This window comes from Colius striatus, chromosome 2 (assembly GCF_028858725.1).
Source record: "Colius striatus isolate bColStr4 chromosome 2, bColStr4.1.hap1, whole genome shotgun sequence".
Classification (NCBI taxonomy): Eukaryota; Metazoa; Chordata; class Aves; order Coliiformes; family Coliidae; genus Colius; species Colius striatus.
Window position 1 is genome coordinate 85290126 of NC_084760.1, and position 16196 is coordinate 85306321.

Sequence of the window (16196 nt, forward strand, 5' to 3'; positions counted from 1 at the left end):
AGTGCTCCTGGACAGGCAGGAGAGGAGGTGGCTATGATTCAGGCCATGCTGGAGTGGCTGCACACAGGAGGTGAAGAGGACCTGCAGCCCTTGGGATGAAGGAAAGAATGGCACAGAATCAAGTTGGAGGCTTGTGGCTAGTGGGGTTCCACAGGGATCGCTTCTTGGGCCAATCTTGTTCAACATCTTCATCAACAACCTGGATAAGGGGGCAGAGTGAACCCTTATACAGGTTCCCTGATGCAACAAAACTGGGAGGACTGGCTGATTCTCCAGAAGGCTGTGCTGCCATTCAGCGGGATCTTGACCGGCTTGACAGTTGGACAAAGAGGAGCCTCCTGAAGAGTCCTGCACCTGGGGAGGAACAACCCCATGCACCAGAACAGGCTGGGGATGGACCTGCTGGAGAGCAGCTCTGCAGAGAGAGACCTGGGAGTCCTAACTGATAATAAACTAACTGTGAGCCAGCAATGTGCTCTGGTGGCCAGGAAGGCCAATGGCATCCTGGGATGCATCAAGAAGAGTGTGGCCAGCAGGTCAAGGGAGATCCTTCTTCCTGTCTACTCTGCCTTGTCTGCAGTCCTGTGTTTGGCTTTGGGCTCCCCATCTCAAGAGGGACAGGGAACTTCTGGAGAGATTCCAGCACAGGGCCACCAAGATGATCAGGGATCTGTTGCATCTTCCTTATGAGTAAAGGTTGCAGGACCTGGGGCTGTTTAGTCTGGAGAAGAGGAGACTGTGTAAATATTAATCTCATTAATATTTACAAATATCTAAATAGTGGATATCAGGAGGCTGAGGCATCCCTTTTTTCTGTTGTGTCTAGCAACAGGACAAGGGGTAATGGAAAGAAGCTGGAATATCAGGAAAAAATATTTTACTGTGAGGGTGAGGGAGCCCTGGCACAGGCTGCCCAGGGAAATTGTGGAATCTCCTTCTCTGGAGGTCTTCAAAACCCACCTGGACACATTCCTGTGTGACCTGATCTAGGTGGACCTGCTTTGGCAGGGGGTTAGATTGGATGGTCTCTAAAGGTCCCTTCCAACCTCTACCCTTCCATGATTCTATGAACGTATGTCAGAGCAGACTGTGCATGGCTGCCAAGCCTGTGAGGTACCCTGTGCTAGGGCAGAGAGGGCCAGTGAAGAGTCCGCCTGCCTTAAGAAGACACAAACAGCAGGAGCCATTGGAAAAAGACTGACTGAAACCCCATTTCCCTGCCTCCCTGAGCCAGTCATGGGGGAGACAATAAAGATACCGGGATCGGGGCTCTGAGCCCAGGAAAAGGGGAGGAGAGAAGGTGGTCTTAAAGGGCTGGTTGTGGTCTTCGTCATTGTATCATTGTGTTGTTTTCTGTTTGTTATGTTTTGGAGTTTTATGTTCGTTGGTGGTGGTGGATTAAAAGTAATTTCTGTTTTCTTCCCCATGTTGAATAGTCTTGTCTGTTGTGCCTGGGACCATAAGTGCCTATTGAGCCTTACCTGTCCTTAGGGCATTCCAAAGGGCCTTGGAACTTATGACTGATCGTGATACTTTGTTCCTAGATGGGCCTAAAACACAACAGCTTGTTAAAAGATGGAGGTGGTGGGAAACAGAGTGAGCAATCCTGTAGGAACTGTGTAGATGTTGAACAGAAAGTAGTGAGGGAATAAAGACTAATATAGATCTGGAACACTTGGTAGTTCTTGGTTTCCTGTTTGCCTCATAATTTGATGACAATAATCATAGAATCATAGAATGGTAGGAGTTGGAAGGGACCTTTAGAGATCATCTAGTCCAACCCCCCTGCAGAAGCAAGTCTACCTAGATAGGTCACATAGGAACATGTTCAGGCGGATGGATCTTGAAGACCTCCAAGGAGGACTCCACACCCTCCCTGGGCAGCCTGTGCCAGGGCTCCCTCACCCTCACAGTAAAAATAGTCTTTTCTTATGTTTAAATGGAACCTTTTGTGTTCCAGCTTCATCATAATGCTGCGCTTTCCCAAAGGGCTTCACAGAACCAGGTTCAACTCTCCAACAAGTCCTGCTACAATGTTGGCAAAAAGTGGATAAAATTACAATGCAAATTTATGCTGCTTTTGGTCTTACAAAGATAAGTCTTTGTTTTTACTGTTTGTCAGAAGAAGACTCCAATATTTTCAAGTATGCATGCTCACACATTCAGTTTAAGAAGACTGAGGGGAGGTGGTGACAAGGAAATGGGACTCTATTATCAAGCCTGAAATACCTGTATAAAGTTATGCATTTTTATGTATAATATGTGACTAAACTTTGAGCAACTGCTGTCAACTTGAAACCTGTTTCTGTATTAGACTTGAAGGGCGTGGATGCCCAAGACTTCCCCATTTTCCTCTCATTGTTTTTAATGTAATGAGACAATTTTTGTACAGAGGTAACATACTTCAACTGATGCAGTAAAGAGAATTAAGAAACCTCCTTCAGGCAGAATCAGTCTCCAGTGTAAAAGCAGGTCTTTTGAAAACACTGGTCAATTATTTGCCAAACCACTGGAGCATTAGTGCTCTTTACAAAGTAACCTTTGGCTGATGGGTCTGTCTCCTTTGAAACTGGTGCCACCTCTTCCACCAACCAATCCCCTGATCTCTGGGGGAGGAATCACATGCAGTTTGCCCGAAAAAGAGAACAAAGTCTAATATTTCAGTCAAAAGTTTCATAGCTAGTGGACCATGGAGCTTCTCGTAAACATAAGAAAATGGATAGAAGAAAACAAAACTGCATTTTTGCCGCCTGTGTGCAACAAGCTTATGTAAGTAAATGAAGAGATTTTTTTTTTTTTTAAACCAGTTCTTAGAGACATAAATATTCCTACTGTAAGAGGAAACTGGTGAAATGCATAGATGGTAAAGATTAATAAGGAACTATAATTCAGACTGCAGTCAGAGTGCTGTTTTGAAGAACAGAAAGTCACTGAAACCTGTTTTGCAGTAGCTCAGCAGAATCTATAAAGATCAACTTGAATACAAGATGTTTGCCACAACTCAAAGTCTCTTGTAGGCAGTTAGACTGAGTTAAGGGAATATGTGTCAGGCCCTGTGACAATAAACTCTTAAGAAAGTAGAGTAGATGGCATCACATCCACAAATGATAAGATTTATCTAACAGAGTAGTGCTGAAAAATTGCAACCTGAAGCAGCTGCTAGAGTTCCTGAGAGTCATTCTAGGATTGTGGTGGCACCAAAGCTGCAGGAGCAATTAAAACTGGTGGGATATGTCACAGAAAGATAAGGAGAAATAAAGGTGCACTGAAGGATCAGGTTTCCAGGGCATTTCCAGAGCTGTCAAGGCAGAGTTAGGGAGGCTGAAGAGGCAGCTTAAAGCTGTGAACCATAATCTGAATGAGACAGCTAAAAATGTAGGCACTGTGTAGTTGTACAGTATGCATACTCTTAGCACCAAAGCTCTTGAACAAATTCCAATGTAAACAGTCCAATGTGTGGAATCTTCTAGTCACAACGTTAGCAAGGTTTTATTTTGTCAGTGAAGTTGAGGACAATATATTCTGTCCAAAACTCTAATCAGAAAGCTTTCATAAGAAAGGATTATCTTTAAAGAGAGGGTTTTATAATGAAAATAAAAACATTTTTTCTTTTATTTAAAAAAAAAAAAGTTTTACTATTCTAATCATTAAAAAAAAAATCAAAGAATATACCTGCCTTACTCAGAAGTGCTACTTCTAGTCAAAATCTGAATACACAGTACCCTAGCAGTGATACTAATTTTCATTGACAGGTGCAAGGATTACTTCTCAAAGTAATTGTTGCAAGACAACAATAAAGGGCACATACTTACTAAGATGACTGCATTGAAACTAGAGTTTTGTATTTAATTGAGAAACTATGCAACTTAAATCACTGCAATAATTTCACAGTGGGAGAGACTGAGGAAAGTGTCTTCTCCATATGAGTGTTTTCATTTCTTTTGTTTTCAGAAAGGACCTAGGAAGCATTTTGTAAAGCATATCTGCTTCTAAAGCTTGATGGTGGAAGAATTTTAATATTTTACATATATGGAATATTCATGGTTTTATTTCTTCATCAGTAAGATAAAGGGTTTTTTATTACTACACTTTTCTGTACTGCCTACAAGAAGTTCTGTGTAATCCTGAAGTAACTCTGGAATGTAACATCTATCAGAGGTCTTCCCCATAAACATTGCAAGAAGCCACAATGAAACAAGGAGCATTTCTTTTTTTCTGATTAAAAAATTCATAAATTAGAAAAGAAGAAGAAAGCCATCTACTGCATGGATTCTGAGTCTCTCACCACCTCACTTCTGATGCTACCTAAATTTTTCCAGGATTTTCCAAAAAGGTTTTAGACAATTTTCCAAGAAGTGGCTAAAAGATTTCCAATTTTTTTTTTTTTTAAAGGCCTGATTCTTTGTGCTGAGTAGAGATGTATAAGGCAGTCTTCTCACTGCCTTCTACACCACGGGAAAGCAACCACCTCAAAACATTTAAGTAACAACTTAGCCTATGTTTCAAGAAAGAATTAATGGTTACTATCTAGATCTTACAGAAAGTCAGTAGGAGTTTACAGAAAGTCAGTACTTTACATTTATTATGGCTTTCAAGTTTTTACTCAATTGTGTTCCATACACTTGGTAGGATCAAAAGTTTTGAAGACCTGTTTAGAATTTGAAAACAAAGCCTCAATTCCTGATCACCAGCTGTTTACCAAAATTTTACAGAAGTCAAGAAAAGGATACAATGTAAGACCTGCAGCTTAATTAGATGTATTTTAATGCTACCACCTTGGAAGTTTAAATGCTTTTAACCTCAGCAATGAGCAATTACTGCAAAAACAGAACCTTTAACATAGTTGATTTTTTAGAGAGTAGCTATAGCACTTCTAAAGCTCTTTGAGTTCAGAATATGATACCTACCATAAAGAGACCTAACTGGTCATGCTCTGGTTCCTCATTGTCTTGAAATGTTTTTTATAAGATTGCCTGCTGGTACCGTTTTCTTTATGTGGTTAAGAAGAGAAATGTAAGAGTGTAGTAAAACTTTATAGGCCATTGATTAGCACCTCATTCTAATGCAGTCAAGTAATTTTCACACCTGCAAAACCTTTATGATACTCTAACTGCATTTCAACAGTCTTAACGAAACTGCTTTCCTTTTCTACCATGTTTCTTCTAAACTTAATGAAACTATGTTAACCAGACAACTTCATTTACCAATATGGTCAAACAAACCTGTTGGAGTTCCTACTTGCATTTCAAAGATAGAATTTTTTTATAGTGTCATTACATAATTGTCAGTGGTAGGAATGATTAATCCATAGTTGCCAATCTCTTGTGTAAAACCCAGCTAAATCCATAAGGTAACAGAATTATTAGTAGATTTGCCTAACAAACAGTTGAGCAACAATGATTTTTAGAACGATATTTTCACTTTTAGTTACTGAGCTAATAACAAAACAGTGATTTCTATTAAAAAAAAATTAACTCTTCTTAACAGTTGGCTACAAGATGCTCATAAACTGCTTCTCCTTTATTTTATTCTCCAGGATTTACTTTAGTTTATTTAATTAATTACTAGCTGTGTTGTTACTCTTCTGGTCTTCCTGTCTTTGTTTAGTAGCAGGATATATATAATACAGAAGCATTACAGTGTGTTCTTGAAAATGAATCTTAAATCTGCTTGGTACAAACAGTTCTGATTTTGATTCCTTATTTTTAGGATATTTTAGGGCACGAAGCCAAGTGCTATAACGTGTATACAGCTTCCTATGGTGAAAATAGTCAATTTAAGAATTGTAATTTAATTTAATTCTTCAGACCTCTATTTCACCAACTAAGTTGTCACTGTTACTTGTTATTTTTGCTTTACTAGTCCCTGCTGTGTTGTTTATTGTCATTTAAATACTCTTCAAAGTAAGCGTAATGCATGATATGTGGTGCTTAGTTGATGATTGAGGTTACACCAGGACAGGTAGCAGATCAAATTTATATGTTCAGCCATTCAGTATAGCTTCTCTCAGTTAAGGCTTACAAGATGCTGACACAGAGACACCTTGGTCTTCTCTGTTTCGCAGGAGAGCATGACCCTGCTGGTTCTGTGTTACTAAGGTCTCCTGTTAGCCCAAGTATTGCCCAGAATCTCCTCACCAAAAAGTAGAGGTCAATGCACCTTAGTCCACATGTCAAAAAGTGCTTAAGAACAAATTTTTAATCACAGTTAACAGGCCTAAAATATATATATATAAAATATATATAAAATATATATAAAAATATATATTTTAGCAAATGAAAACATGCTACCTTACCTCTTTATTAGTATGAGTGGACTGATCGATAATTGGGGTGATATCTATTCCTTGTGACAGTTGAGAAGTGTTCATTGACTCTCCTAAAAACGACCATGTTAAGATAAAGGGCCTGAATCTTCTTTTCTGAATTAGCCACAATGATAATGAAACCATTGTAACATTGTTCCACCTTATCAAAACAAATAAAAATAGAAGAAAAAATTCTCAGATAATTCCTACTATCAGTAGGAATTTAATAATTTAATAATCCCTGCTATCAGTAGGAATTGGATAATTCTACCAATGGGGAAAAATAGGTATGGTTTTATGTTTATTAACCTTTTAAAAATGTTTTGCCTTTACAGCATCTTGATCAGTTCAGGTTGAAAAGACATTTTCCTTGTTCTTATGTAGTATTCTTTATCTTTACAGTTCAAAGCTTTTTCCATAGTTGGTAGCTATCATTGTTCCCTTTTCATAGCTGGAGGCACTGAAATGCCAGGAGGCAGGCAGCTGGCCTTGGGTCACTTGGCAGGACAGTGGCAGAGCATAGCGATGCATCCAACGTCTTTCATGTTCTCACTCTGGATGTTGCTTGTCACTCAGCATTGTTTCATTGACTCACTGTCCTTAAAGAATTTTTTGAAAAACCCATTTGAATTAAATAAAGAACCTACCAAGTGGAGGTAGCTTTAAAATGTCACTTTCTTTTCTAGGCATCGCCAACAATTAAATGTGATGTTTGTTGGAGGGCCAAATGAAAGGAAGGATTATCATATTGAAGAAGGAGAAGAGGTAACCTATAGGCTATTTATGTTTTCCTCTATAATGATTAAAAAAAAGCTAGTTTTGAACCTACAGCTACAAGTTAGCAATGCCAGACTCACTTTTGTTGTATTTATTAGATCTAATCAAAGAATTAAACAGAAGTATTCACCAAAACCATATACCATCTGTGTATTTCCTTTCAAATAAGAACAGGAGGTCAAATCTTGTTTGCTATAATTCTTTTCCAACAGGACACTGGAGATAGTTTTCTGACACATTAAAAATGTTTCAATTCAACATTTTGAAACATTACTTTGGAAAGGTAACAGTATTTCTAAAGTGTTCTTTTGTTGCAGAAGATTTATATTTCAAAATTAACTTTGAAATTAAAAAAAAAATATTTTGACTTGAACTTCTGAAGTTTGTGAAAAATGTCAACACTTTCAGTTTTCTTTCAGGTTTAGAAGGTTAAAGAGCAGAGCCTCTAAATATTTTTCAAATCAATCCCCTTCAGTAAGCATCCTCTGTATAAAAAGAAAACCATCCCACTGCTTTCAGTTGTGAGTAGTCATCATGCCTAATGCACAATGTAAGAAGAGCAGAAACCTATGACAGTTGTAACAACTTACACCTACTTTGTTTACTGTCTTTTTCATGGAATTGTCTGCTTGATCTGAGGACTCCTCTGAGTCAAAGGTATCATATCTCTGAAGGAACTTTCAGGAAAGGGGATGCTAGAGGCCTGGCAGTAACGATTTCAGAATGGGAGACAATTTGTCTCACTTCCCAGCAGAATAATTTAATTTCATATCATTCTCACAAAATTTGGCCACCTAATTTTAAGTACCTTTGGAAACCTAAGCATCTATGTAGTTCAAGGCACAAGTGAGTCAAGTTTGACAAATCCTTTTAAAATTAAACAAAAATATGTTTACTTATCATTGAATAATTTCTCACAAAACCAACCCAACCATTTTACAGAAGCTTTCATTGATTTTTAGTTATGCTGTGTAGCTGTTTGTAGCCATTATAACCGAAGTGCTCTGAAAGAGCTGATGCTACAGCTGATGCACTGTCTGACTCCTGATTCTTTTGAATTGTCACCACGATCTCATGGCCCACCCAGTGTTGTGGGCACAGGCACATCCCTCAGATATAACAGAGCGTGTTGAGTAACATGATGTTCCTCCTCATCAGCTGTGCAGGAGGAGCTCTGGCATCATCCAGGATCATGTTATCAGGTTGCTTGGGCTGGGAAGGAGGCAAGACAGGTTTCAGGGCAGTGCATGTGAAATGACTGTTGCTAACCGTAAGGACTAAGCATTTACCATATATTTGTAATTAAATTCTAGGGAAACTCAATTGGGGAAAACAAAATGGGGTTTTGTTGGCAAAATTACATCCTTGAAAAAGGAGCAATGTATGACTGCTCAGAAAGCAATGAAAACAATATCTAATCTGTATAGTGGTGTTGTGGTATATTGTTAAATACTGTATGCTAGACTAAAAAAAGAGTGGATTTTTTTATAAAGGTCAATGACATCAAGGTTTGGCAAAGCATAAACAAAGGTATGTGAAGCTGTATATGGAGATTAATGATTCCAAATATTTTTTTTTCTGTAACTTCACCTTTTTGGCTTCATTCAATTACTTAATTTTCTTGCTCTGAAAAATACATTACAGCTATACATGAAGAGAGCATCATGTGAAAATGTGCTGAAGTTCAACTCGTACAGTAATCTGTACTATGATATTAAACACATTCTTTTTCTTTTTTCTCTTGTTTTCCATCTTGTCTTTCCCTGCATCGTCTTGCCATATTGGGTTATCCTTAGTGCCTGATCCACTCCTATGTTCCTTCATCTAAAAAAAGAAAAAAATTATCTCCTCCCCTTCCTTAAAATGAAAGTTAGATTAATATCATTTACCTCGTATTTTCTGTTTTGCAAGATGTTCCTGGTTTTGAAGAGAATTTGGCTTATCTTCAATAAGCCTGAACCCACTATGTGACTTTCCAACAGTATAAAACAGCCATATCTATAAAGCAATCATTTATATTAGTATGCAGTAGTATAGTAAATTATTACTAATTCAATTGCATATATGAACTTTTAGAAATCAATACATCTTCATTTACATGGTAAATTTCCCACAAGTTCTCAAAATGGAAACATAAAATTCCTATCAGATAGGATAATTGGCAACATACACATCAGAAGAATTATCATAGATGATACATCATTACATATCAGTTTAACATGAGACAACTTTGTTCATTTTTTTATGGAGGACGTTACATTTTACCATAGCTTTTTATCAGACACATTTGCACCTTCTTGTGATCAAATTTAGATCCGTATTTTTTTGTTTCAGAAGAATGGGGAGGCAGACAGTATCCCAGTAAAGGGGCATATTCCTAAATTAGAATTAGAATAAAAACCTCAAGATTCAAAACCTTGTTCAGCTCATTATTTTGTCAGGCAAAAGGTCATTGATAATTCTGAGTGCTAATTTGGAAGACAAAGTATATAGGCATACCGTTAACAGGCCAGGTCATGAGTGTGAAAATCCACAAATCCATTATGCACATTTAGCTGATACTATTTGACTAGTATTATTCTAATAGCAAAGGAGCATTGGTTTAGAAAAGAAAATTAAGTTTAGGATTGCTTATATCTGTTCACTCATGATTTTATGCCTGTTACCACACAGCTTATACTGTGTCTTGTGGCACAACTTGCAGTTATCAGGCTGTGGATTGCATATAGAGATAAAGGCTTAGGAGCATCCTCCTGCTCCTTAGCTGTTCTCTGCTGGCATTGTTAATGGCAGGTACATCAGGAAGATCAGTTCTGACTAGCTAATTATGAGAAAAAACAGAGGCTTGATTTGGACTCTCTTCAAAGCCTTTTAGGATTCTCTCCTAAACAGTCATTTAGGCTAAAACGACAGCTAGTCTCACACAATTTTTTTTTTCATCACAACAAGCAGGAACATCCTAAATATGCAATATTTAAATATGTGTCATTTACTTCCTGGCTAGTTTCCTCTGTACTACTTCACTTCCTTCTCTATTTTCTGTGCACTATTTATTTACCATCTTTCTACACAGAAGTACTACCTAATACCTGACATTGTTTTCTGTTGGACAGGTTTTATAAGGAGACAAATCAAGCTGCACCTTACAAGAGATAAACGATTCACATTCTTCAGCTTGACTTCACAACTATTTTATATTCATTCTTTTTTTCTGTTTGTTAATGTGAAGTTCCCACTTGCTTCTTTCTCCATTACAACAGAAATAGAGTAAAAGCCTACCAGATGTTCTCTGCCTCTACATGAGACTCATTCTCAAAATGAAACTGAATTGCTTTAGTGAATGCATCTCATGTTGAAACATGGCAAAAAACCTGCTGTGAGAATGCACCAATATAGTTATACTGACAAAACTTAATATGAACTAAAAAGAAAGTGTTTGTGCTATGGCCCTAAGGTGATGCTCAACCCCCTCAGAGCTATAGGGTAGCATGTACATTCCAGGTGCCTGGGAACATTCCTCAACGTACCTTCATCACTTGAACTTTGTGTTATGCAGTAGCATTTGTGATTTGAAGACTTTTGGTACTTAAACAACTCAGAGACTTAACGGTGTATTTAATGTATTTTTGCATCCTTGTAAAACCTGGGGGGCAAGGGGAACCTTCTAATTATGTCTTATACCTTCCAAAGAAATAAAGCAGGTGAAAACCAAAGGGGCCTGTATAGTTTGGAGGAAGTTAATGACAGACAAAGCTCATGATCATAACAAAGCTTAGCTATAAGTAAAAGAATTTCACATTCTAGCTACTGCATCAAATGGAGTGCTTTGAGGGAAGTGAGATATGCTAACAGCTAAATCCAGGACCATAGAAGTAGTTAGGATCTTATTTCTTTACTCACTTCAGTCCAACACTTAAACACAACAAATCTCAGCTAGCTGACTTTGATTTCTTATGAATTTATATTCTGAGTTTGAGTCTACATAAAACAGTGCAGTTCCATGCAGAGAAGTTCAAATTAGCCTTTCATCTGCCACCTGCAACACATTTGCATCGGCAGAATATTCTGCTTGGTTTTAAAAGCTCTGCTTCTCAATCTGCTCAATCCCTTCTCACCCTCACACACACCATACAATTAATACTTGACTCTACTTTCTTACAAATTACCTGCTTAAATGAAGCCTGGTCTCTTTATCTAGCACATGGTGCTCTCTAGTTTCTGCACTCAGCATCTAGATTGTTTTCTATGGATAGAGCTACCTAAGTATTGATGCAGCTCCACAGATCAGAGCTCTTACACTCTGTTCCTAAAGAGGACTCTCAGAACAGAAATTCCCTCTTCTTTGATCATCTTGGTCAGTCTCTTCAGATTGACCTCTAAAATATATAGACAGTCCGATTGAGATATAGTTAACGGCTGCTCTGAAGCAATGATACAGATTAGAAGTCATACCTGACACAGCTCATCTGAGTTTTCTAAACTGAGTTTTAATTACTCTTCTCCCTCTCACACACACCATACAAGTAGTACTTGGCTCAACTTTCTTACAAATTACCAGCTTAAATGAAGCCTGATCTCTTCTAGCACATGTTGCATTCTAGTCAGCATGCTTCTAAGAAACTCTTCCCTAGCAGCTCAATTCTCCATTTGCATAGTGTAGGAATATTGGATACCTAAGGAGGGGGAACAGGAGCTCAGTGAGCATTGCAGGAGGTAATTTTGCAGTGCTTATCTCCCAAATAAAACGAAAAACATGAGTCATAACAAAGCAAAAGAAAACTTTTTGATTCTTTACATTTAAACCCCCTTATATTTATCTGGTGAAAACTTTTTGAATATTTTAATAGGAAACAAAGCTCCTATTACAAAGTAATAAGAATGATCCTTTTGCATCAGGAGCAGATTTTCTCTTTAGAAATCAGTTTGCTACATAAAATCGCTGGGATGAGTTTTGACTAATATTCAAGTTTCACAGATGATGTGTAAATGAGCAGAGATAAAAAAAACCAAACTCCACAACATAGTTTTCTCTACCATAGTTTCCTCATCCATTTATCTTCCAGGCTTCTGATGTCTGAAAAATCTTGTGATGAGAGGGAGAAAATTGTTTTTCTATGTTCAAACAGATCAGTCATCACTGAAAGTCTGCTCTACTCAGGCTCTACTCCCACATCAGAATTTTATTTGCTCTGTAAATTAATTTAGCACTTAGCAATGACAAGCAATACAAACCAGGATATGCCAAGTCAGAGCCCAATCCCAGAAGTATGAGAGTAATCCCAAATTTAACTTTCAGAAGCAATCAGTACTCAAAGTACACTGGAAATTGCAGGTATTTTTTAGAGGTCTGTGAATAAGCTCTTAGCTAACCCTAAAATGTTGCACGTCCTCAGTTTTCAGTAGTACTGTGCAAAATAGATACCCGATTATCCCAGCAAAACCAGACTAATTAGGAAAGCTTCCATTTTCAGGTGACATGAATTCTACTGACTTACCAACTATAAACATGTATGTATTTGTATAGATACATACGTGTGTGTGTGTGCACCTCTACACACACCAGTACTTCCTTGATTTTATATACTTAGGAAAGGGTTAGATTTGCTCAGAAGGCAAACCTCAGCCAGTATTTTGAAACAAACAAACCAATCAACCACATATTCCAGAAAAAAGACAGTACAATACTGAACTGCCAAATTGTCCTATGAAATAGGCATGGACTGTAACTCACTGAGTTGTTAAACAGTTGGCAGTTTTCATAATAAAAGTTCAGAGTATTATATAAGCACAGCAGTAGATTCAGTAATTACTGCCACTTGTATTAATCACAGTTACATCAGATGATTTATGGATGACTGAAGCACTCAGACATTTTTCAAAAAAGTTTTAAAGATTAAGCCATCATTCCCAATGAAAGGTACTATTTAAATTCAGTCAGAAAAATACATTTATTGACAATGAGTAGCTCGCCTCATTCCTTTTCCATTGCAAAATGATTCTTTTAATTAAAAATTCAACGTTCAGAGCCTTTCCTTACAACTGTGATGGTCACTTACTGAACTTGATGACCCTTTTCCCCTTCCAGTCTTTCATTACCAGAAAATGTGCCTAGCTGTAGTATTCACAGCCACAAGCATAGTAAAAATCTGCCTCTGTTGTCCTTTCCCCCACTCAGTAGTTTTAGGGAAGAGAACACTCCAAAGCCCAGCATTTCAAAGAGGATCTTCCAATTTCAGCATTACTAGTGCCATATTGCCAATAGCCTTTGTAACAATCCATCAGGATCCTACAGCCTTAGATGAGTCTGTTTGCAAATGGAGTGATCGTTACCCCACTCAAATCACTTCACGTTGTACAATGAGCAGTTAGTCTTGCCCAGTGTGCTTTGTAATGAGGTCTACTATAGCATTTTATATGGTCATTTAGTAATACCAAAGAAAATTACAGGAATTTAATATGGGGAAATGGAGTGCAAGAAGGATAAGTAGACTGGTTCTGTGGTCATCTAGACAAGGATTATAATTTATCTGTGGTGATGGCCCTGGCACAAGTTGAACTTTTCTCTTTTCCAGTACATCTTCAGTTATCTTTACTGCTTCATTCCCTTGGCAGCATATTTATTCATGTTCACAGAGGTGTTTCTTCAGTTCTCAGGGACAAGTACTAATGCTTCAAAACTCCTCTGGAAATAATCCTGCTTCAAAGAATTAAGCTTTCCCAACATGGTCAAAGGTTTAGTTCAGGGAGGGTTTGTATACTTCAGTGGTTTCTTCTTTCTTCTCTTTTCCATTTTGCTAAAATTGTAGTGAACTGCTATAAAGAAAATTATTTTCTTCATAGTTTCGAGCTTTAATCGGGTTTCATGCAGATTGGTCTGCACTAGCAATTATATGAATTAATCTGAGTGGTTTCTAGATATCACAAACAGAAAATGGAAAGCATGGCAGAGAGTGGCAGAAAAGTAAAGTTGACTTTTTTAAGTATTATTCCTCTGTATTATATAAAACAAGGAAAAATGTCTCCATTATTATTCCAGGTCAAGGAGAAATCTCCTTACAGATCATAGCACAGCTCTGCCATGAAACATGAGGCTGAGCACCTCAGAGCCCCTGCAAAGCTACTCTGAAAACAGAGCTGTGGAAATGTCATTGAAGACAGAAATATGGGTTCAGTGGTTGTGTACTTACACATGCTTCGAATGTAATCCGTTTCCATACACAGGAGGAGGAGAAGCAGCAGTGGCTGTGCTTTGAGGATATGCACAGAAAGCAAGCAAAAAAGCTTCCATATCATCAGTTATTCCCAAATGTGAAAGCTCCATTAAAAATGAAAACCCACACCTAAAAAAGTTGTGCATGCATCTTTGAAGCTTACTTGGAAAAGCAATTTTAAATTTTACTGAATAGTGAGGAAATGAAATGAACCTTTAGATACGGTGCTATTAGCAGATGTCTGAATTGTAACAGCCCAGTCCTATAAAGAGTAATCCCCAGGAGTAACGACAGTGCAATGGAATTCCACTGGGTTCCCAGAATAGCTCTATAAGCAGCTACAGACCTTATACATAAATTTGACAAGCTATGTAAGATATGGAAAGAATACATATTTAGTAACATTTTCAAAAGCAACAAGCATTGGAATTCTGTTATCGTTTAAAAAAATCTGTAAATATTTGCAATTACAGATTTTTATATATAGAATGCTTTGAGGTGGTTGCTTTAATGTTATTTTCCTATTCCTTCAGCTTTTTTATCAGATTAAAGGAGCCATGTGTTTGAAGATAATTGAAAATGGGAAACAGAAAGACATCATCATCCGAGAAGGGGAGGTAAACCAGAGTTGTTTTTCCATTAGTGTTGTATGTAGGTATGTTAAATGAATATTTTATGAAGTATTTAATAATCAATTTATCCCTGCTGTGCAAGAGATGTCATCAGGATAAAAAAAAAATCTTGAATGCAAGATAGCAGATTTCATGTAATTAACAACAAATTACAATACACTGTGTTCAACATTTTGTGATTTGAATAACACAAAAATACCTGAGCATTTGAGATACCCATTCAGATATTCAGGAATATACTGAGAGGATTTTATATGCCCATGCATGGCATGCAATCTGCCATGTGAATTCAAGTGGATCATTCTTTTATTTATACTTTGTCAGGTACATTCTGCCCACCCATCCAAACATCCCATTGAGAAAACTGCCTAGAACTCAGAGAGTTAAGAGATTCAGCTCTTTTCAGCCTTCTTTAGCAGCCTTCACAACCATCACAACACGAGAACAGTTTGAAGGAGCAATTTACAAATAAAATGTATCCAGCTACATAATTTGTTTTTCCTTATAGTTGTGGACTTGCTAAAGCATAGGTTACAGTGCTCTTGCTGAGAGCTCAACCACATATTTTACTCGATGTTACTACAAGTTATTAGGGATGCTACAATTGTGACTCATTGCTATTGTCACAGTCTTGAATTGCACTCAGTCTTTGAAAGGATTGTTAGATCTAGTGGGGCCAGCCTTTAAAATGTAAGAGGTACATTAGGCCTAGTAGCTTGATGCCATTAAAAGTGTCACATTTTCAGTGGAGAAACAGATCTATCTTTTCAAATCTATAGATGGTGAGATTCTGGTAATACACTTCACACTGAAGAATTATATCCAGCTGAGATCTAGGCATGTACCAGAAGCATTAATGAAAAGAAGCACACAATAGCCTTAGTGGCAAGACTGACACTAGTCCTGGTGAGGCACTATCATTAGCTGTTTTACAGATGGAGAAATTGTAATTATTCACCCAAACCTGGCTAAGAAATCAGTAGCACAGGCTTACTACCCTCCTAATGTAGTCAAATACCTGCTAGAAAAAAGGTTTATTCTCAAATTTCAGTAGACTTCTCCCAGACAAATGTTGCCGAGTCACTTTGTCACTTGCATGAGTAAGTACTTGGTATATATTTCTGGGAGAGTAACACTAGTCATCGTGCAATCACTGGTGCTCACTGTGATCTCAAAATATCAAAAGGAAGAGGTCAACTTTGTTAGAAACACTGTAGAAGTAACAATTCTGATTGAAAAAAAAAATCCACTATTGTATACGCATGTCAA

General features: G+C 37.5%; 1 protein-coding gene across 1 annotated transcript in view; it reads left to right on the forward strand.

The window, feature by feature from the left end:
- Positions 1-2689: 2689 nt before the first annotated feature.
- HAAO (3-hydroxyanthranilate 3,4-dioxygenase) overlaps positions 2690-16196 on the forward strand; it is a 33741-nt gene continuing 20234 nt past the window's right edge. The window contains exons 1-3 of the mRNA XM_061990256.1: positions 2690-2769; positions 6994-7072; positions 14829-14912. Of these exons, the coding sequence (XP_061846240.1) occupies positions 2690-2769; positions 6994-7072; positions 14829-14912 (243 nt within the window). The remainder of the gene's footprint in view (positions 2770-6993; positions 7073-14828; positions 14913-16196) is intronic.